Source organism: Panicum virgatum, chromosome 4K (assembly GCF_016808335.1).
Source record: "Panicum virgatum strain AP13 chromosome 4K, P.virgatum_v5, whole genome shotgun sequence".
Lineage (NCBI taxonomy): Eukaryota > Viridiplantae > Streptophyta > Magnoliopsida > Poales > Poaceae > Panicum > Panicum virgatum.
The window spans coordinates 7,158,425-7,181,026 of record NC_053139.1 but is presented as its reverse complement, the minus strand read 5'-3'; the positions used below and the strand labels follow the sequence as shown (position 1 = coordinate 7,181,026).

Below are 22,602 nucleotides of genomic sequence, written 5' to 3'. Positions count from 1 at the left end.
GCCCGGGACGAGCTGCGCCGGGCCGTCGCGTTTGGCGGCCGCCCACCAAACCCTCCCTGTTCAGCGAGTGGCTACTGCTAGTACGTTAGCGAGAGAATTTGGGCGCCGGATTTACACGAGCTCGGCTCGCCGGGGGGTAGGTGGGGGGGTGAGCTGGTGGTGGCTGACGCAGGCACGCAGCGCAACCGGCCGGCTCCATACACACACGGTTGGGCTTCCTTCCCTTCCCCTTCCCAATTTCGTGTAGGCAACTCCCAACTGTCCCTCGGATTCTTTTTTTTTTGTGGAAAGAAATCCCCTCGGATTCCCGCGCCTTCATTCCCAAGCACATACTGTAATTAACAACCAACCCGGCCTAATCATACCAGAACCCCCGGGTCAATTATTCTGCGTCCAAAGCGCTAAACAAACAAAAGGCGCCTAATCAAAATCGAGTTGACTAGCTTCAGCTGACGCGGATTGCAGAGGCATCATACCAGCACGAATCTCCACTCGCTAAAGGTCTAAAAATTTAGTCTAGATAATATAAATCTAAAAAATATAAGGACCAGATCCTAAAAAATCGTACTTTAATTTTTAATAATTTTAACGTAAAATATATAAGGATCAACCACTGGGAAGCCGATGATCGGTTACCACCGCTAGGTGCCATCGCATCCGTACACACATTAGGCTGAATGCCTGGTTAGCTCCAGTCTTTAGACTTGACTACTCGAGAGAAAGGCACGGCACTACCAAGTACGGGAACGGAACAGAGCCAGGAGGGCGACGCCTGAGCAAACACGACTCAGGCCGTGTTTGGTTGCAGCCTGTAAATTTTTTGAAAAGGCATCTTTCTATATTTGAAGTACTAAACATAGACTAATCACAAAAATAATTACAGTACTCTTCTGTAAATCGCGAGACGAATCTAATGAGCCTAATTAATCCATCATTAGAGGTTATTTACTGTAGCATTACTGTAGCAATTTAGCATCTAATTACAGCCTAATTAGGTTCATTAGATTCGTCTCGCCATTTACAGACAGCAGTCGCAATGCGTTTTTTATTTCGTCTAGATTTAAGTCTCCATGCAAGTGCCGAAAAAAAATTTTGGAATTTGGAAAAATGGAACTGAACACGGCCTCAGGCCTATTTCACTATGTAAACGCAAAAAAGCCGTAAATACATTAAAGTGAAAAGGAATCTTGCTAATTTGAAGTACTAAATGAAGTTTATTTACAAAACTTTTTGCATGGTTGGGCTGTAAATCGCGAGACGAATCTAATGAGCCTACTTAATCCATGATTTGCAACATTGATGCTACAGTAACCATCCGTTAATTATTGCTTAATCATGGATTAATTGGCATCATTAGATTCGTCTCGCGATTTACAACTCATCTGTGTAAAAAGTTTTATAAATAGACTTCATTTAGTACTTCAAATTAGCAAGATTCCTACGCAAAATTTTTTTACATTTACAGGTAAAACGAAGCCTCAGCCCCGGCTCTGACGACCTGCGCCCAAGAAACTTCGCATCACCACCGCGCGCCCGGCAACGCGGTGCCGCCCGGCCCGGTCGTGCGAGCGATTGGCCGGCACGAGCACGACGTGCGACGACTTCACCGCGATGGGTAGTATCGTTTCGTTTCCCGGCGTCCTCGCACACGTGGTTGACCGGCCGGCGACCGCTGGCTGCCTGCTACCGGGAAAGAGAGAAGAGAAGACGGGCGAGGCATGCGCGTGTGAGGCTTCAACTTTCAAGTCAAAGCCACGGAGACGATCGACGAAGGAGGGAGAGGTCAACATTCGCATCCTGCACGTCCAACTTTCAACGCGCCGGCGAACGCCACGAGGCGCGCCGTGCACGATCGGCAAGCGGCCCGGGCAGTCGAGAGGAGAGTGGCTTCACGGAAGCGGCCATCAGGGCGGGGCCTGCTCCTGCCTGCCTGCCTGCCCCACGAAAGGTCTGAGATTTCTGATGGGGCGACGCTTGAAGCAACTGGAGACCTCTGAATCTCCGACGCCGTGCTCCAGCGAACCCCGGCTGCAGTGCCGATCTCTCACACCCTGTTCGCTCGGCTGGGGCGGCTGGCTGGGGCTGATTTATGCGATGAAGAAGTACTGTAGCGATAGGGGTACTGTAGCGGCTGATTACCGTAGCAAAAATGCACCGAGTACGATGGTACTGTAGAAACAGTGGTGCTGTAGCGCTGATCCGGACAGTCAAGCCAACAGAGTCGGCGCAGCGGGCACGGGAGGGAGTGCCGTGCCGGCCTGCTGGGGGGACAAGGCCCCCCTCAGCACGAACCGACTCCTCACTCCTTTGCCCGAAACGCGCAGGCCGTGTCCCCTGCGCACTTGCTCCTCCTGTCCGGTCAGCCTACACTTGAATCGCCCTAGTGCAGTAGTACCTCTCTTCAAAAAAAAAACAAAAAAAACGCCGTAGTACTTTGTTAGGCACATTCGCCCTCGTCCCGTCGTGCTGCCTTTCCGTCAGGAGCCGCCTTTCGAGCTCCTGCTGCACGGTCTGAACATTTCTAGCGTCCTGATCCTGATGATGAGGATGGTTAGCGACAGCAGGGAGTGACCTGTCTTTGTTTGGTCGCACATTGTAATGTATTGTAAAGCCGGCTTGCTGAAGGAGGAGTGTTCAGCTGGAACACGTGCTCCTCCTCCCAAGCGAGGAAGTGTCCTGACTCCTGAGGAGCGAGGCCAAGTAGTAGGCGTAGTCAAAAAGTTGAAAGAACGATCCCGTCAACATGAATGAACAAATTGGTCAATTACTGTACTATCCACCAACACCACGAACCAATCAACACCGATGTCTCTGCTTTTGTTTACAGATCAGAATTTTGAGCCAAAATTCCTCTTTTTTTTCTAAATCGAGAAGAGAAGGGGGAAAAAGAGAGAAGAAAGAAAGAAAGAATGAACACGTCTGCGCGGCTCCGGTGATCGGCCGAGGTGGGCCAAATGCGACCCGGAGCTCGGGGATCCCAACGAATCAGTTCGCCGACGGAGGGGTCTTGGGCGTCTTGGGCGGGCGGCCGGCCTCGGGTCCGGCGAACCCCTGCTCGATGTCCCCGGCGGCGCGCGGGCTGTAGGAGGTGCCCACCACGGCCTGCTTGCCCCGGCTCAGCAGCCGGCGGAGGGACCGGAGACGGGCGGAGACAGGGGACCGCATCTCGTCGGCGCTCCAGGGCATCCGGCTCGTCGGCAGCGGGGAGTTCATGGGCGGCGTGTTGATGGCCACGGCGCGCGTCGGGATGTCGATGACCAGGTTCTCCTTGCGGCGGCCGGAGGCCGAGGAGCTCGTGGCGGAGGTGCCGGCGATGTGGGGAGGCGGCGCGGCGGGGCCGGCGTTGGCGACCTCGTCGTGGGTGCCCCAGAAGAGGACGTTGGTGGGGAAGATGGGAAACTCGAGCGACGCGGCGGCGGGGTCCTCCCGCGGCAGGGCGCCGAGGTCGGCGCCGGCGCCGACGGGGGCGCGGCAGAGCGGGCAGGTGTCGTGGGACTGGAACCACATGTCGATGCACTCGACGTGGAAGCCGTGCGCGCACTTGGGCAGCGTCCGCAGCTTCTCGCCGTCGGCCACCTCGGACAGGCACACCGAGCACTCGAGCCGCTCCTTGCCGGGGGAGGCGGGGGAGCCGGCGGCGCCGTAGACCGTGACGGGGAGGGAGCGGAGGACGGCGGCGGGCAGGCCGCGCTGCGGGAGCGGGGACGCGGCGACGAAGAGGAAGCGGGAGGACGGCGTGGACGGCGCCAGCAGCGGGTTGGAGGTGCCCAGGTAGCGCTTGGCGTAGAGGTAGAGCAGGAAGACGAAGACGACGACCATGAAGAGGAAGATGACCGCGGCCAGGAGCACCCCGTTGCTGATGGCCAGCTGGTGCCGCGAGGCGGCGGCGCCGTCCGACGTCCATGCGCCGCTGGGGAGGAGCCCCTGCTGCGGGGCCGCCGGCGCCAGCGACGCCGACGCGGAGGACGGCGTGGGGAGCATGGCGCGTCTGCCTCAGCGCTCCTTGGTCCGGCGCCGGCGCGAGGAGGGCAGAGGAGACGGCGGCGAGATGGAGATGACGAGCTGGGAGAGACGAGAGCCCGAGATGGAGAGGGGAGTGGCGAGCTGGGGGAGAGGGAGGGAGGGAAACGCCTCCGTATTTGAAGGTGGCCACGAGGTGGCGGCGGCTTCGGCGTGATGGCGGAGGTGGGATCCTCTGCGGCCCCCGGTCGTGCGGCGAGTGGGCCGCGACGTGCTGCGTGCTTTGGGGCCCCGCGAGCCTCCCTGGCGCAGAGGATCCGGGGTGCGCGGCGGACTTTGTCAACTAGTGGTTGGGGGTCCGCGGATCGGGACGAGGCTCCGGTCCCGGCTCGCCCCGTTTGTTTGACTCCTCTGCCGGCCGCTTGCCCCGTGCTCGTATTCTACGTGCCCGCCCCGCTGGCCGCTGGCCGCCACGACCGCCGCGCGGAAGTAGGGGTGGTAAAGGGCCCAACATTTTGAATTAGAAAATCTAAGGATCGGGCCCTAAAAGGGTCGAGCTCTAAACATATGTATTTTTGAACTAAAAATTTTAAGGGCTTTATTGGGCTGTGAAGAGGCCATTAGGGCCATGGTCCATTACCACCCCTACGCGGAAGCATCCAACTGGCAGGCCTCCGGAAACCGGAACCTGCCACGGCCATGGTGACGGAGGCGGCCGTCGCCGTCGTTGGAGCCGGGCCCGTGACGCCACGGCTGCGTGCGTTCGTGCAGCTCGGGGACATCACATGGTGAGACGGACCTACGGTTTTCTTTCAAAAAAAAAAAGAGAGAGAGAGACGGATCTACGGATCGTGGGCTTTGCATTTCTTTTTTTTTTCAGCGTCAGTGAAAAGTAGTCAGCCAGTGGTGATTCCGGCCGTGGATTATTAGCCCCTGCATGCGGATAATCATGAGATGGTAAAAATCCCCCAGGTGGGACGCCGTCTACACTTGATGCTAGTACTTGTAGACATGGGAGTGGAAAAAAAGGAAAGGTGATGCCTCGCTAAGCTGCTGGTTTTGTCATCTATCTGTTTTTTTTTTGAACTTAAATTGTCATCTATCTGTAAGTAACAGCTTTGACCGAGCATGGATGTGTAATCTACGTGAAGGTAGCTGCTAGCTGCCAACAGGGGCAAAATCTATTGGTATCAGCCTCATCAACAATTTGGAGCTAATGGTGAAAATCAAATGCAGCCAATAATTTCAGGACGCAGGTAATTTTGACCTTTTCCCTGACTAGTAACATGGCGTGTTTGACTTCTTTGAGACACGTGTAGCTAGATGAATACACTTGATCCATCTTTTATTTTTTTCCCTCAAATATGCAGATACCATTGTATCAACGAGAAGTAGGTTTAAGTCACCACGGCTTCATTTTTACAGACCCTAAATATTATATTGGTCATTTTGTATCACAGCGTTGTAGATAATCCCAAACAAACCTGTGCCCGCTAGAATCGCTGTGGACTGTTATCCAAAAAAAGAAAAATCGCCGTGGACTGTATGCCTTGAATCTACAATTGACCACCTTATTACATGACCGTCAAAGAATTTCGCCGTCACTCACGTACACGGTGCACACAGTACACTCCCGCTGCTCACGGCAGCTTACGGGCATTTTTTTCGTCAAGGCAGCCGGTGCTGTCAACCGTGACCCTGACCAAGGGAATGGGGGAAAATGGGAGTCGATCCGTGCGTTCAGACGTCCGGCGGGTGGAAATGTGGAACGGGATTAGGAAACGCGTGTCGTTGCAGGGTTAACCATTTCGTTTTCCGGTCAAATCCCGGTGTTTACCGGAAACGAAATTTCGTTCCGAAATTTCGGTAAATTTCGGCGAATTTCGGTGAATTTCGGTCGAAATTTGTTGAATTTTGAATTTGAAAACGAAATTTTCCGAAAAATACCGAAATTTCGAATCCCGGTAACTAGCGGAAACGGGAAATTTTCCGAAATTTCGGCGAAATTTCGCCGAAATTGTTAACCCTGTGTCGTTGACAAGTCGAGAGCAGGCGACGGGAAGTCTTCCGCGGCACACGGGGTTCCTCCGCACCAGCCGGTCGTCCCGTCCGCGGCCGGCGTCGCATCAGTCCCCGGCCGGCCCCCCGCCGCACGACCCACGGCCGGCCGATCGCGGCCTCCCCCCCCCCCCCCCGCGTCGCCGTGCCTGCGGGGAAATTGCTCGCGCCTCCAGAGACCAGAGGGGCCAGAGCACCCACCACCTGCGACGAGCTCCGGGACTGGAGGGATACAGGTTTCGTGCGGTTGGACCGTGGACTTTACTGTGTCACGTCTTGTCTTGCACCGTGACCCCGTTCCATGCGGAGGCGACAGGCCTGCGAGTCCCAAAGTCAGGGCCAGCCTGTGCCTGTTGCGCGCACCGCGGCAAACGCGAACGCTGGTGCGCCCCAGTTCTTCGTCCAAGGCTAGGGTGCCGCTGGGAACAGTCGCAAGTACTACTACTAGGGGAGCCAGCCAGCAGGCAGCAGCTACCAGTAGCTAGCTAGCGGTAACCGTCCCATGCTCTACAGTGTACTCCAGTGTACAGTCTACTCACTCCCTTGCACAGTTGGAAGACGAACCAGCTAGAGGCCACGAGCCAACGCTGGCCAAGTGCCCAACGGCAGCTGGTACTGGTAGAGGCCCGCTCGGTGGCGTCATCCTCCGGACGACCCGGCCTGCGGACTCCGTCGTGCCGGCGCGCAGGAAAGGGAAGGAAAGAAGCGGGAGGCCGGACAGGTTCTCGGGATCGGGATCTGCCGGCGGGCAGTGGGCAGTGGCGGAGACGGGACGAACGAAAGCGCGGGCGGGGAAAGGCGCACCGAGTGACGAGTGTGCGGACCGGCCGCGGGGATGCCGGAGCCTTTCGCGCGGCATCTGGGGCACCGCGTTCCTGGCGCCGTGCCAGGCTTCGCTCGTCGCGGCGCAGCGAGCGCTCGGTCCTCCGGAACCCCCGCCGGCGCGGCGGGCAGAGCAGTATGGCACAGGGTTTTATTTCCCAACCGGAAACCGGTTACCGCCGCCCTCCGGTACCGGTTTACCGGACCGGTTAGGCCGGTAACCGGTGGAAACCGGTTGAATTCAAATCCAAATTCAAATAAATTCAAATTTTCCCGTGCAACCGGTTCCGACCGGTTTACCGGCCGGTTTGACCGGTTTACCGGCCGGTTTTACCGGTTTACCGGTCGGTTTGACCGGTTTGAAATTCAAACGCTTCCGTGCAACCGGTTTACCGGCCGGTTTTACCGGTTTACCGACCGGTTTGACCGGTTTACCGGCCGGTTTGACCGGTTTGATCGGTGGGCCTTCATGGGCCGACCCATTTTTTTCTTTTTCTTTTTTGATTTAACTTTAAATTCTCACAAACTATACTAAATGAATGAATTTTTGAGAAAATTTGATACCATTAGATTCATCACACCTTGAAGTATTTTTAGGAATTTTTTGGGAATTTTTCATTTTTTGAATTCAAATTTAAAATTTGAATTTTGGCCGGTTGGGTACCGGCCGGAACCGGAACCGGACCGGTTTGACCGGTAACCGGTCAAACCGGACCGGTTCCCACCGGTTAGGTTAACCTTGGTATGGCACCGGAGGCACGACGACGACGGCGGTGACGCGAGGGCGCCGCGCTCTGGAGCAGGCGGGCGGGCGGGGGCGGCCGGTTACTACAGCGTCGCCTGCCGGGTCAGCCGGGAGGATGGGGCGTCGCCACGACCGGGACCGTTGCCACTGGAGCTGGCGAGCTGCCGGCCTGCCGGGGCGCACGTCTCAGAGCTCTCTCGAAACCTCTCTCTGCTACAGTCGAGAGGGGCAAAAAGGGGCAGTCCGTGGTTCCTGTGCTCTCGCCGGCGGGAACGCCGATCCCCTCCGCCTCCGACGGCCCCTTTGGGCTTCGGATGTGTAGGGGAACGGTGCTTCACCGTCCAGCGGTGTAGATTATGTACTAGCTTGTTTAGTCTTCGTGTTCCCGGCGACGATGGTGAGACGGCGACATCGTCGGCCCACTGGTGGAATAAGTCCTTCCGGCCTCGTTCTCGTCCTGTCGGCGTTCACTCCGGCGCCAGATGGAGGCTTGTGAAGGTGAGGTCTGCCGGATTTGGTGCTTCGGCATCGATTCTTGGCAGCTCATGTACAGGAGTCATGTCTTGTTCGGCGTCTCGGCTGGTTCCAGTGAACTAGTGGAGGCGATGACAAGTCAGTGCATCGGGTGCAAAGGGAAAGCTGGAGGGTCCGTGGTGTTGTGGAGCGTGGAGCTGTTTCGTCCCCGGAGGCAGCGGCAGCTCGTACTTCAGGAACGTTTGGGGCGTGTCCCCGGCCGATGCGTGCTCAAGGTTGTTTTGATCCCGTTCCCTGGGACGGGTGGCTGTTGCGGCTCCTTTCGAAGCTTTCATGTGAAGTTGGTGTTCCTGTTCTACGGTGAGTTCTACTGCAGCGGTGGATTCCAGCGGCCGGCGATGTGGTCGACCATAGGAGGTTCTGCGTTGCTCTTTGTTTTTCTATCTTTCTCTAGGAGCTTCTGTGTCAGTAGGGTAGAACAGCTTTTCTTTCCGTATCCTGTGCCCTTGTATCTGTATCTGTATCGGGTCTTCTCTTTTTTCCTTAAGTATTAATACAGATATGTTTTATCAAAAAAAAAGGAAGGACTTCCGAAACAAAAGTGGGAGAAAAAAGGTTTGCCTTTTTTTTTGTCGCTAACCTCATTATGCGGGACAAGCACGGCTGATAAGGAGTCAGAATGGTGGTTTCATAGTATTAAATTTTATGCCACATTATCAATTTTGTTGACATGGTGAGAAGAGAATGGAGGAATTTTATGAGACGAGATAGAAGTTTCATCCCCATAAAACTCAGCTGACAGTTAACTAAGTTCCTCTGAAGTTGCTGCTCTCTCCCTCCATATTAGTGTGCATCAACCACAAATGTTTCTACCTGGTAAGTATATTTTCCTAGTTTTTTCCTTTATAATATAAGCATATTTTCCTAGCTAGGCACCTACTACTGGTGCCCCGATGAGGCCGAGCCGCCAAGCCAGGGATCATGCGCTCATGCGTGTCGTTGGACCATGTACATTCCTCTGCTCAAATGTCTCAGTGCATCGTGCATGGCCACACTTGAGAAACATACCGACAAGGTAACGCTCCGCCTCGAGAGGAAAATGTACACAACAGCGGCAAATGTGGAAAGTAAACGATCCTCCTATTTTTAGGATACATACAATCCAGAATACATAATGATGCGCCAAACCTTATGAGTCGCAGAAAAGGTAGCAGAAACACACTCCTGCCAAAGCCCCTAAGAGGAAAAGTGACAGTAGGCCAACCAGACACCCTAGTTGTAAACCATATATTTTGGCGTCGCGCTGAATTTCTGGTACCCTTTGATAACCTTGTTGACAGCATCCAAGAAATCCTTCTCCGTGACAGTCTTCCTGCGCGCACGGATGGCGTACATGCCAGCTTCAGTGCACACGCTCCTGATGTCCGCACCTGTTGCAAGATGCAATGATAAGCACAAATCTAACTGTGGTTGTTCACCACAAACAGGCATAGCACATGCACTAGCAACCTAAGTACAGATCGTGATCGTGGCTTACCAGTGGAGTTAGGGCACAGCCGAGCAAGCAGCTCGAACCTGATGTCACGCTCACAGTTCATGGTGCGGGTGTGGATTTTGAAGATCTGAGTACGGCCCTCAAGATCCGGCAAGCCGAACTCAACCTTGCGGTCCAGTCTCCCCGGACGCAGTAGAGCAGGGTCCAAGGTATCCGGCCTGTTGGTGGCCATGAGCACCTTGATGTTTCCTCTGGCATCAAACCCATCAAGCTGGTTCACAATCTCAAGCATAGTACGCTGAACCTCATTGTCGCCACCAACGCCATCATCAAAGCGAGCACCGCCGATGGCATCAACCTCGTCGAAGAAGACAATGCATGCTTTCTTTGACCGGGCCATCTGGAAAAGCTCACGGACCATGCGTGCACCTTCACCAACATACTTCTGAACCAGCTCACTGCCTATCACACGGATGAAGCAAGCGTCTGTGCGGTTGGCGACCGCTCTAGCAAGAAGGGTTTTCCCAGTTCCAGGAGGACCGTAGCAGAGGACTCCCTTGGGAGGATCAATACCGAGCTTGACAAACTTTTCAGGGTGAAGCATCGGAAGCTCAACAACCTCCCGCATCCTCTCAATCTGTTCCTTGCAACCACCAACATCATTGTATGTGACATCAGGTTTTTCTTCAACTGTCATCATCGTTACACTAGGATCAATTTTGGGTGGCAAAGGAATTTGAATCTGGTACTTGTTCCGATCAACTCTGCAACAATAAACATGATCAGAATCAGCTTCAATTGAATCAGGAACATACTGTGTGTCGGTGCACTTATGCAACCAATTGCTGATATCATGTGTGCATAAAAAATTTCAAATACTGGACAAAATTTGTTAGGCAGTTAAGTTTTGATGTCTGAGTACGTTGTGCAGCTAACCTGAATATTCGAAACATAAATGCTCTAGCTTATAACATCTTCATGAGAACTTCCACACCAATCAACAAAATGTCATGAACTCAAACTAGCTTTATGAAGATTATATACAGGTCATTCCTATTTTAATATGATGTTCCATATATTACCCCAGGCCGTATAACATATACCATTTTATGGACCTTACTGTGACGAGAAGTGAGAATAACTAGGGAAACAGCATCATGGCAAATCTTGATCAACAAAGTTCCATTTAAAGTTATCCAAAACAATTATCAAGTGTGCACTCACTGTATATCATTGTCACTTTACATGTAGCAGTTTAAACCAATGCCATTATCAGCAAGTATTAACTAAATACAAGAAAATTTTAAATGCAACCAAAGATGGTAGATCAGTAAAGAGAACCAGGGACACACCCGACTCGCATGCCTTCCTCAATATCAGTTGGTGAAACTTTGTCTCCCAATCCAACCACAAACTACATACAAAGGTTCATCATAAACAATCAGGATTGAACATCCAGAAGATTTGATCAACTTGCTACAATAAAGATCATTCCGTACCTTTGCGATTTGTTTTACGTTTATGACATATTTGGCATCATCAGTATTAGGACTTATGATTTTTGTGCATCTGGCAACCTTTGTACAAAATAATATTATTGTTAGAACAGCACCGAGAAAGCATAAGAGCAGGGCACAAAGCAGCTACCTATTACCGTGCATTACATTGCCAAAGATAGAATGAATTGGCAAAGGTCATGGCAATTTACCTGCAACGGTTGCTCCTCCTGCATCATCTGCTTGTCTGATACAAGATCCCATTGACTTGGTGGAGCCAATCCAGTATCCGACTCCTTGATGCCTGGAGAGTTACAGTTCAGATCAATTTGATGCACTAATGTGCAACTGCACTAGCTATTGCATGCAATTCATAACTGATAAAAAATGCTCAGAACAGGGATAGGTGATTTGCGCGCTTTTGACAATGAACTGAAATTACAAGCAGCACATCCATCCCTACATCTATAGCAAAAGTATCTCAAAATCTACTTACCACAAAGGTCGTTGATCTTCTTTGCCATCTCCTTTATCTCCTTCTCGACCTTCTTGATGCTGGTCGAGTACGGCCCCAGCCCCTATTGAACAAGAGGGCATCGAAGAAATTAGACTTAGCTAGGTCCCCAAATGCATAGTTACTCAAAAAACAGTTGCATCTCTAACATAACCAACCAAACTTCTCGCAGCGAAATAAGCAGAACGGGCTTAGTTCACATGAAAAAGCGAAATTTCCTGGCGCATAATCATAAAAAAAACACTTCACTTTTCTCTCATAAAGTAGCGGAAAGCCCGATACATTCCCCAAAGTGTGTCGAAGGGAACGGGCAACCGGAAACCCTAGATCTACGCCCAGCTCTAACCTCCCACCGAAAAATCCAAACCCTAGCCGTGAACCAACTCAGGATCAACAAAATCAACGACAGAGGGAAGAGACGGTGGAGACCGATCCGGTCCGGGGGGGCACTCACGTAGGTCTTGAGGAGGGCGATGTCGTCCTCGTCGAGCGGCCGCGGGTTCTTCTCGTTGAGCAAGTCATCATCGGGCTCCGGCGCCATGGCGTCGCAGCTGGCTCTTCTCCGGCGGCGGTGACGGTGGAGCGCCCTCGGGAGTTCTGCTGTGTCGAGCTCGTGCGCTGCGACTCTGCGACCGTCTGCCCGTCTCGCTCTCCGCCGTTCTCCGTTTCTTTCCTCCTCGGCAAGCAGCCGTCGGGAATCATCCGGGCTGCCCAAGCACGCCCAAGCCCAACGCCGCCCAAGCGTGTTGTTTGGCCCAAATGAGGCGTAATGCCGGCCCAAGTAGCATGTTTGACTCCACCAGCCCAAGGTTGTTGACGAGTGTATCTCTCCTTTTCTATTTTGATTGTCTACTAATATATCATCTTTTTTTTACATATTGTACTGCAGTTCCATGAGTTTTTGCTGTTTATTAAAACATTTTCTCATTTTTCAGCTCCGGATCTTTTTCTCCATGTTTTATCAATTATCATGAACTTGCAGAACCACACAAATAATCCTTTAGAACAATACTCGCAAACAAAATACCGCAGGCGTGGTGGAAACTTGATTAATACTAGCGTGGAACACCACAATACAACAAATTGGTAGAAATCTAGATAGGTGTGAATGAATTTGATTTGCATGTGGGGTGGGTTAGTCCTTGAGAGTCAGCCGTTTTCCCAGGCAGCCAACGTTCCACTTCCCTACTCGCCAAGCCGTTTCATAAATCAAGCTCAATCCTCTGTAGCGTAGTACTGTGGGGCGAGCTCCGCTAGCCACAATGGGTCGATCCGGGTCAGGTTTTTGACGTAATTCTGCGTTGTCCGGACCAGCTCGTTGAAGATGACACAGTCCGGCTTGGTCCGGAAAAGCCCAGAAGAAGGATGGATCTGGACGCTCTGGCTTGTCGCAAGAGCCCTGCCAAGTGCCAGACGACTGATGAGAACTCTTCAAAGTTCAAACTTTGGTTGGTACAATCAATGCAGATTGGCTCATGGTACAAGTTTAGGATCATGATGCAGGGAAAGATGGTAGCAATGACTTGCATGGGTTGAAAAATATGAGAATGAAACACTACCTGTACGATCCATCTGGCTGTCGCATCGCTGCGTTCAAGAAGAAGGCAGCTGTGAGGCATCTCCGAAACAGAGCCATGTCCTCTCCGCATGATGACTGGTTGAGACCCATCTGCTGGACATGACCCTGAATTTGACTGCAAATAAACAGAAATTGCTAATGTCAACTTGCCGCATGGTCAGGAAATCCTAAAGCGGACAGGCTTCCATTTTTTTCACATAATTTTTGAACCAGGTTTTTAATTCAAATAGACAACGCAGGTCTCCTGCCTATTCGAGAATCTTTTTTTCAAATAGATAAAATCTGTACAGGTATTGCGAAACTGATGGAGCAGAAACTAGAAACTAACCTGTGAACATCACGAGCATGCTTTAGAGACCGGTGGTTGATAAAGTTTTCCCTGCACCATCTGGTCAAAGCCTTGTCCATTGTTCTCTCTTTGGCATTTGCATTTTTGCTCTTCTCCAAGCATTCTGCAGCTGCGCGATAGACATTCACCAAGGTGATATGGTCCCCATCCGAGCTTTCAAAACCCTTCCGGGCAGCTCTTGCCTAAACAACGATATGGCCATCAGTTATCAAAATGAAATATGCCAAAATTTAACCTTGAATTCACTCCTAACTTCCTAGAACTGTTTGACACAAATTTAACCAGCAGACAGTAATTAAAACAGATACCTCTTCTATCTTCTCGCGTGGGAAGAAAAGGATTGATTCCACTGAAAGCATAGATACAACAATCAGCATTTCTTCCAAGCACTTGAATTCACTTGACACTATTAGTGCCTTGGAGTACATTGGATCCAAAGGCAGCCTAGCCATCTGATGGCCAACTGGATCTGACAGTTTATAATCATCAGTCAGAGCCCCTAGTAAGATTAACTGCTCCAACGATTTCAAAATAGCAGTCCTGTAGTAGGTTGGGCACCAATAAGCAATAACTCAGCATTGATACAAAACAAGCTATTTACTTATATTGGATATTACTGAGAAGCTTCAAGAAAACTCAGTTCGTTTCTTCAATTAAGCTGTTAAAGTGTAGGTCATAAAGTTCATAAAGAAATCCAGGTCAAGGGGGTTTCTTTTCCTATAATGCCAAAGCTTGGGTACATGTGACAAGCAATAAAATACATCAAATACAGTAACATACACGGCGTTGTCTAATCACAATATTATTTCCCAGCAAAATAGCACACATTGAACATAGAGTTGCTTCGAGAATATTCTTCAAAATTGAAGAAGGCTAAAAAATTACCTTGATGGTTTCTCCATAAAATCAAAACCTATGATGTCATCAATTCCAAGAGCCTTGAGTTGCAAAACAACATTTGATAGGTTGCACCGCTTGATCTCAGGCACAGTAGAATCTACCAGTTTATCAAACTCACTTTCTTGGAACAATCGGAAGCACTTCCCAGGCCCCTCACGTCCAGCACGACCACTGAGTGTAGAATGATGACATTAAAAAAGAGCAAAATAAAGAAACAGGCCCATAAGCCTTGTTACTTAGTGGACCCATGTGCAACAGATATAAGCAATAAGATGCAAAATAGTCAAGCATCACATGTGGATTCATTCTACAGCAACCTGTAACATAGGATTAGTTAAAAGAAAACCATGCTGACAAACCAGTTAAGTATATCAGCATATGGACAACAAAGAACATCAAGGGAAAAAATAGAAAGGGAGTAATGTACCACATGAACTCTTCGTTATCCCAAATATTGAGCACAAAAAATCAAAAAAGAAAGAATGTACCTCCTTTGAAGAGCCTGTGCTTTCGAAACTGGGATGATGATTAATGATTCCATTCCAGTCACAGGATTGTAAGCACGAGCTTTTACCATCCCAGGATCAATAACATATTTGATGCCAGGTATTGTTACAGAAGTCTCAGCAATATTGGTTGCTAGAACTACCTGGCATATGAAAATCAGCAAATAGTCAAACTTTGCTTAGCAGACTCCGGTGTGGGACTTCCAAGGGTAATTGAAACACCAAAAATGACTACAAAGAAAAATAAATTACTGAATGGGCACAACAGTAAAACATAGAGCCAGAAGTAACTCTTGTCGGGAACACCAAATAACCTAAGTCTATTGTAAATACTTTCATCTGCCACTGATGATATGCCCTTTGGTTCGTAGTGAATTTACCTTGTGTTCTTTTCTCTTTTAGGGGCAGGCAAAGTGATTGAATGACAATCAATACATTTCCGTTTTAGTCTATCTCTATTACGACAATCTTTACCCAGAGAATTAACAGTAGCAAGATCAATTCTGTATTCTGCCTTATAATGATATAATTTCACAAAAGGTCACATAGCTAGTATCACATATCTATCTAGAAGAAAACTAATTAACTGTAGAGAGATGACAAGAATCACCTTAAGATAGTAAACAAATAAACTATGCTACATTATTCATAAAGAATTGATTGAGTAATCCGTGATTTGCAAAATGGAAAATGAAGGTAAGTGACTGATGTTTTTGACAATGATCCTACTGAAACATGATGAATTCAGAACCATCAGTATCCAATTGTTGTTTACCTTGCGGGTTCCAGCTGATGCTGACTTAAAAGCATTCATTTGCTGCTCTGACGGGAGAGATGAATAAATAGGTGCGGTCCATATCTTACTACTTTCTGGTGGAAGTAAACGAGCACGCTCATTAATAAGTCTCTCAAGTGATTCAATCTCCTCCTGGCCAGTTAGAAATGCGAGAATGTCTCCAGGTCCTTCCTCCAAATGAATCTAAAAAGGAAACAAACATCTAAAAATGAAGTTCGGACAGAAAGAGAAGAATGCAATTGTGCCACAGTTGAATAACAGGTTATGCAAATTAGGAGGTACTCCCTCCATCCCAAATGATATGTTGTTTTAGCTTTTGCTATGCACCTAGATATATGCTATGTCTAGATACATAGATCTAGAAAAGCCAAACAATCTATAACTTGGAATGGAGGGAGTACAAATTAGCCATCATGTTTTCTCAGTTCTGCTGTGTGTTTGAGAAAAAAAAAACTTTCTAAAGCAAACTTTCCTTTCTGAAAGTACCATTTATGTATATTTCAATTGTCTTTCTTTGTCCCTAAACCAACTAGAGGTTGCATGCAAACAAAATTCTTGCTCACCTGAAAGATAGTAACTAGAGTGGCATCAAGATAATCCGACTCAGGCTGATAAGTATATAGTATGTCAACAGGATACTGCCGACCTTGAATATGTACAGTTTTGGCACCACCAAAATAATCAGAAAAACACTTGGCATCCAAACTAGCAGACATAATTATCAGCTTCAGAGGAGCACATCTTGTTCCCTGACATGCCTTCTGAGTTAAATTTTGAGAATGGCCCACGTTAGGCAAAGTCTTCCCATTCTTACTGGCATTGGCCCGGGAATGTTGCACCTTTTTCAATAAACCCAGTAATACATCAGTATGGACAGTTCTTTCATGAGCCTCATCAACCACTATAACACTATACTTGGACAAAAGTGGATCCAAAAGTGCTTCCCTGGAAATCCAAAGCAATGTTTCGATTAGAAAACAGAATGTCATGCATCAACTAGAAGAGAAATTTTCCAAGCATATATGTTAGTAGGTAAAACGATACAGTATAATCCGATGGAAAATTCACTTTAGAGGATTCGAACTAGATCTCACACAAAAGTATTCCACACTAGTAAGTAACATTATACAGGTGAGAAGTTAAGCCTAATTGGTTACGAAAAAGTGCAATGTAGTTACACAACAGCAAAAAAAAAGGTAAGCAATTCAAGAATTTCACCCTTATACTAAACAGTTCCTATGCAGGTGCAGTGGTGGCTGAGAGGATCAAAAGACTAACATACATCCTAACAAGAAACCACATGGTTATCAAGCAATCAACAATTCAGTAAGTAAAGCATTACCTCAGAAGCAAACCGTCAGTCATATATTTAATCCGTGTTGCATTGGATGTGGAATCATCAAATCTGATAGAGTATCCAACCTTTTTGCCCAGCTGGTCGTTACATTCCTCAGCTACACGCTTAGCTACTGTAACAGCCGCAACTCTTCGAGGCTGAGTGATGCCAATGACTTTACCATCCTGACAAAACCCACCATCGTATAAAAATTGAGGTAGCTCTGCATGACAAAATAAAGAAAAAAATCATCAAAGAAACCAAATAGAAAAAAAGATATACCTCGGGAAAAACAAATACTAGTGCAGTTTGATTCAGCAACTACAGATGAAAGATATACTATGTAAGCAAACGAATTTCATAATATGCTAGGTTTTTGTCAAACAATCCATACAAGGCTGAGAACAACTTTCCTAAGAAAGCGCCCAATTGCCAGCTGACTGAACCCAAATGTTCCCAAACCCACAAACACAAGGAATCCACAGCACCACTTTCAGAAATTTATGCCCAACACAGTTACATTTGGATCAGAGCATATACTACAACAACAACAACAACAACAACAACATAGCCTTTTTTCCCAAGCAAGTTGGGGTAGGCTAGAGATGAAACCCGAAAGAAATAAGTTCAAGGTTCAGGCACATTGATAGCTAGTCTCCAAGCGCTCCTATCCAAAGCTATCTTTTTATCCACACTAAAAATTTAAAGCATCGGAAAGCCACAGCTTCTAACAACAATTGAAGAAAAAAAGGGGTGGGGGTGGGGGGAGGATCAGAAGCAAACTTACGAGTAGTTTTGCCACTCCCAGTCTCGCCGACTATGATAAGTGTGTCGTTCTTCCTAACCTCGTCAACTAGCCTCTTCTCCACTGGACCAATAAGAAACAAACAATAAATTTCAGCTCCCCGAGCTAACACCCCACAAAACAATCAGAGTGAACAGTTATCTCAAGCTCGGCAGTCGGCAGGCAAACCTGAAGCAATGGGGAGCGACTTCCGCTGTTCCCGAATCTGCTGCCTCCGCCTGCACAAGCCAACCCAAAGCTAAGGCTCAATCCCCAGCCCAACGAATGAAGCGATGGCAACAAAATGGCGTTGTGGAGGCAAGGAGCTGGCACCTCTGGTAGTTCTGCTGCTTCTGCGTGGAGGCACCCGCAGAGAAGGACGGCATCTCGGCCGCCGCCTTCGACCCACGCGCCCTGAAACCTGCCACGGCGCCGGAAGGAGTTCGCCGGAACCCGCGCGCCCACGGCGGAGGGTGGGGAGGCGGGAAGGTTTACAGTTGGGGTGGGTTTGGGGGTGGGTAGGGTTTTGGGCGCTGCGGGGCGTCGGGAGTGGCGGAGGACGAAAAAAATTTAAGGTATGGCGAAGTTAAATCGTCGAAAGATTAAGTAAGTTAAAAGTAATATGTACAAATTTAAAATGTAATGCTGCACCGAGTATGAAACTTAGAAGCATAGAATATATATATAGAGAGAGAGATGATGTGACATTTACACAGGGTGACAATGAAGCTTTAACTGCGTTTAGATCAAGAAACACAAAAGATCAAGTCAAGAAACACACCAGGTCCTCTTGTTCTTCAGTCTCCACGTCAACAGTACCAACTAAATTAGTACTTGGATTTGAGCCGCTACCATTGGAAAAAAACTCCTCAAATCTGCATTCCAACATGAGCACATCGTACAAGCAGCATCAATTCACCAAAGCAAAGAAGAGTACAAATGAAAACTGAAAAGTAATCATTATTAGGCATTGATGTAGAAGATGTAGAACTGTAGCCAACGAGTTTCACTTAGCCTTTCCTCACTGCGTACTACCATTTTATTTCTCTTGTTTAGTCCATCACAACTTGAATTTAGTTACATGCATTGTTTGGCAAACCTCTGTTACCCGTCAGTTAATCACATGTTGCTTGTTCAAAAGATTTCATCTCCTGTGAACATCCCTTGATCAACCCTAGACATAACAGTTCGATAAAAAAATGCTCGTTGCAAGCAGATGGAGCAAATGGTGATGAGAAGCACCAGGGGAGCGATGAATATTCAGGCGTTTGCGAATGCAACTCATGTACATGTATGTCCCTAACTTTTAGTCCCACAAGGCAGACCATGCATAATTTTTTCATCTTTGCACAACTGAGTTCCATGCTTTGAAAATGTTATTAGTCTTAGATCAGCAGCACCTGATATCTATTTGACCTAACTGTGATGTAATTCTTATTCTCCCTGAAATTAAAATTGTGATGCAATTCTTTATCAGTTGATTTGATTTAATTTCATAGCTGCAGGCATGAAACTACATAGCCTGACTTATACAATTACTTTCTTCGAAGTCATTAAGTTTACTGTTTTCACTTTGCTATTCTTTTTCAATTTTGTTCTACGCCTTATAATTTACACTACTGTGATTCTGACTTCTAGTATCTTTCTTGTTCAGTGTGTGATGAGATGTTCTTTACAGAACTCAACAAGGAGGCATCGGAAATAGCAGGCTGTTTCAGATCTAGAGTACAACGTCTCCTCCACGAGAGGAGATGAGAGGGCAGGGGCCAGGGGGGCTGGCTGTGAGCTCGTGGCCAGCTCACCTCGGCAGGCGTCGGCGAAGAGGGTGGCAGCCTCGACGGTGGCGGCGGCGAAGGAGTTGCCCGCGGCGCAGGCGGGGAGGAGTGCGCCGAGGCGGGCGGCGTCGACGGGAAAGCTGAGGAGGAACGGGTTGCGGAGCAGGTGGCAGAGGCAGTCGTCCCCTCCGCCTCCTCCCGACGGGTACACGGCGCGGAGGAAGGCGACGCAGCAGGTGTCGGTGGGCGCGGGCGGGGATGCGGCGGGGCGGAGGCGGGGCGGCGGGGGAACGGCGGGGCGGAGGCGGCTGCGGGGCGGGCTGAATGTAGCGCGGGGGGAGGGAAATTTTTTTTTTTGGGCCGGGCTTAGGTATGGCGCCCGCCATACTGGGCCATAACAGGCCCTCCGCCCCTTACACTGCCGCACCGACGACTGAGAGCTTCGCTTCGATGGGCAGGGCTGCTGATTAGCGGCGAGGGAAACGGAAGAGGGGACTTGCCGCGCGGGACGACAAAGAAGAGCCACCGTCTGGCCACTCCGACGACGGACGGGAGGTGGTGCCTACACGGCCTCCGGCGGATGGTTTTGTGGTCTCGATTACCGCCGGCGAAACGCTCGGCTCCAGGGTTGGGGGTCTGCGCAGAACAGCAGGCCACCGCGCCGCCGTATCCTGGAGCGCCGCCGCCGTCGCTTGAAGACGCACACCAACAGAGCAGAGCTTCGTGGGCGGGCCTGAAGCTCGGGCCGAACGGCAAATGGCCTGGAGGGAGTAGGCGGCCCAAAGGCAATGCCCGATACAGGGCCTTGGTTTCTAGGCTTCGAGCCCGTGCAAGGGAGCCTTGGTGGGCCGGGCCAAAATCGGCCTGTTTCGGTAGGTTGTCTCTCGACCCTTGATCATTTATGTCTTTGGGCGATCCCTTAAAAAAATGTCTTTGGGCTCCACAGAATAAATAAGCCAAATTCACTGTGTTCGCTGCAACCAGCCAACAGTATTTTTCTCACATTAAATTAGCACATAAGCTACCAACCAGCCGCGAAAGAGCATGTAGCCTAGTGGTTATAAGAGCATCAGTAGCACCTGAGGTCCCAGGTTCGACTTCCCATGGGAGCGAATATTTTGGGATTTAACAGCATTGTGCATTAAGTGGTAGGCGACGTTCCCGTCGACACGAGGCGTCTGTGGTGACTTCGTCAATCTCGAGGATTTGCCGGCTCAGTCTTCGAAGATGCTCATAGGGTAGGATTTACGTACGTGTATTCATAGGGGTGTGTGAGTGTGCGTGAGTTGTGAGTGTCTGAGTTGTACTGTGTATAGGGGTGTGTGAGTTGTGAGTGTCTGAGTTGTACTGTGTAATCTCAAAAAAAAAACTACTAAAAAAACTACCAACCAGCCAGCAGTACTTTTCTCTCACAACAATCAGCACCAGCCACTGGCCACAGCCAGCCAAACAGAGTGAAAGTTTGGTCATGGGCTTAATTATTTTGAGTGCCATTTTCATCGTGTTCTCCCAATTTAAGGTATTATTTTAAGTGTGTAAATAAGATTTATTGACTAAATAATGTTGTGTACTCCTCAATTGCTTTTAACAAATGGTATATCTTCTTGATTACTCCATTTGTCTTGAAATGTAAGGTATTGGAGGGTTTAAAATTTGTACCTAAATGTAAGATGGGAGCATATGCTATGGAAACTAGCCTCTGGTGCAAACTATGCAAACTTTTGATCAAGACCTTAGGATCTCCATCCGATGACTAGGGAGAAAGGTGGGCTAATTTTACAAAAAAAATGCCCGCCCGCCGCTCAGTCCGTTTCGCAAACACCCCCTCACCATCCTCCCATCACTTTTCCGTTTGATTCCCGTGCGCCTCTTTCGTCTCCCCCAACGGAGCCGCTGCCCGCTGGGCGCCGGTGCTAGGGAGTCCTCCGATCCAGCTGCCGGCCGCAGGAGGAGTGCTCATGGACTGCTAGAACACGGCGCGCGCGTCGCAGATTCCATCGGTGGGCTGCCGTCGATGGCGCCCGCGGTGGTGCGGTTCCCCACCGATGGAATCTGCGACACGCGCCCCGTCGCTGCGCCGCCGCCACCTTCAATGGCTGCGCCCCAGATCCGCCGGTCTCTATCTCCTACCTCCTCAACTCCTCTGTCTCCACCACGGCCGCTACCAACGACGTCCCGGCGGTGTCCCCGCTCGCGGCCTCCAGCCTCGTCCTGCTCCCCGTCCCCTGTGCCTGCATGCCCGGCGGATAGTACCAGCACTCCTACACCGTCCAGTTCCTCGGCGAGACCTACTTCATCATCGCCAAAATCACCTACCAGGGCCTCACCACCTGCCAGGCGCTCATAGATTAAAACCCAATCCAGCTCGTGAACAGAAGAAGATGGTCAGCAATGCACGAGGGAAGAAAAACTGATTCAGAACAAGATGGTCAACATAGATGATTAAACTTTTTTATGGCAATTGTGCCTTCTGAATTCTGTGTATTCTGTGATGGCAATTGTGCCTCCAATGTAAACTTAGATTATGTGAAAATTTGTGTGAAAATTTCCAGTGAGCCATTGTGAAAGAATTACTTTTAGAATATATTCCAGGTCCTAAACCTCCAAGATGCATTGAGCTTTTTGCCACCGTGAAGTTCCTTGGATGGATGTAATTCGTGCTTCTGGGAAACTCTGAGCAAGCACTAACAGGCAGTTCAAGAGATGGAGCAGAACCAACGCTACCTGATTAAAGGTTGAGCTCACCATCTTCAGAGGATTCAGATGTAGTTCAAGAGAGGATCATGGTGATGTAGTTAACCACTGAAATCAATCTGATCTTTTTTTTTATCTATGATAGTCAAACTCATAGCAGTTTGACAGTACATCATATCAGGTTTGCAAATGGCGTAGACAGTGTATAAGATTGGGAGCTTTCTGGTGTGGTGTGTGCTTTCTCACATGTATCATCATTGTACAGTCAGCTGAAAATTTCTGGACAGTGAAACAGTCATTTCAATAGTAACAATTAGCT

At 49.2% G+C, this 22,602-nt stretch overlaps 3 protein-coding genes across 3 annotated transcripts; all 3 read right to left on the bottom strand.

Moving 5' to 3' along the window:
- Positions 1–2,738: 2,738 nt before the first annotated feature.
- LOC120702891 (RING-H2 finger protein ATL3-like) lies at positions 2,739–4,102 on the bottom strand. Its single transcript, XM_039986861.1, has one exon. It carries the CDS (start codon positions 3,979–3,981, stop codon positions 2,986–2,988), a length of 996 nt encoding a protein of 331 aa, XP_039842795.1. The 5' UTR covers positions 3,982–4,102; the 3' UTR covers positions 2,739–2,985.
- Positions 4,103–9,119: 5,017 nt separating this feature from the next.
- Positions 9,120–12,249, bottom strand: LOC120702890 (26S proteasome regulatory subunit 7A-like). Its single transcript, XM_039986859.1, has 7 exons — positions 12,019–12,249; positions 11,547–11,628; positions 11,263–11,354; positions 11,054–11,131; positions 10,907–10,968; positions 9,597–10,318; positions 9,120–9,489 (listed from the first exon to the last, which is right to left on the bottom strand). Exons 1-7 carry the CDS (start codon positions 12,103–12,105, stop codon positions 9,332–9,334), a joined length of 1,281 nt encoding a protein of 426 aa, XP_039842793.1. The 5' UTR covers positions 12,106–12,249; the 3' UTR covers positions 9,120–9,331.
- Positions 12,250–12,581: 332 nt separating this feature from the next.
- Positions 12,582–19,879, bottom strand: LOC120702889 (pre-mRNA-splicing factor ATP-dependent RNA helicase DEAH10-like). Its single transcript, XM_039986858.1, has 14 exons — positions 19,617–19,879; positions 18,596–18,689; positions 18,148–18,347; positions 18,004–18,053; positions 17,818–17,898; positions 17,037–17,253; positions 16,258–16,639; positions 15,674–15,877; positions 14,881–15,041; positions 14,378–14,563; positions 13,801–14,032; positions 13,472–13,674; positions 13,124–13,258; positions 12,582–12,963 (listed from the first exon to the last, which is right to left on the bottom strand). The coding sequence occupies exons 3-14, from the start codon at positions 18,198–18,200 to the stop codon at positions 12,780–12,782; spliced, it is 2,088 nt and encodes a 695-aa protein (XP_039842792.1). The 5' UTR covers positions 18,201–18,347; positions 18,596–18,689; positions 19,617–19,879; the 3' UTR covers positions 12,582–12,779.
- Between the last annotated feature and the right edge of the window lie 2,723 nt (positions 19,880–22,602).

Bases quoted from the DNA above. Each gene is read 5' to 3' on its own strand.
- LOC120702890 (XM_039986859.1), bottom strand. From the start codon at position 12,105: ATGGCGCCGGAGCCCGATGATGACTTGCTCAACGAGAAGAACCCGCGG. The intron at 11,132-11,262 runs GTAAATTGCCAT...TTTTGTACAAAG, and splicing joins AGGAGGAGCAACCGTTGCAG to GTTGCCAGATGCACAAAAAT. The intron at 9,490-9,596 runs GTAAGCCACGAT...ATCTTGCAACAG, and splicing joins GCTGTGCCCTAACTCCACTG to GTGCGGACATCAGGAGCGTG.
- LOC120702889 (XM_039986858.1), bottom strand. From the start codon at position 18,200: ATGCCGTCCTTCTCTGCGGGTGCCTCCACGCAGAAGCAGCAGAACTAC. The intron at 15,042-15,673 runs GTAAACAACAAT...TTCATATGCCAG, and splicing joins CATCAGCTGGAACCCGCAAG to GTAGTTCTAGCAACCAATAT. The intron at 13,675-13,800 runs GTATCTGTTTTA...ATCGTTGTTTAG, and splicing joins CACGCGAGAAGATAGAAGAG to GCAAGAGCTGCCCGGAAGGG.
- LOC120702891 (XM_039986861.1), bottom strand. From the start codon at position 3,981: ATGCTCCCCACGCCGTCCTCCGCGTCGGCGTCGCTGGCGCCGGCGGCC.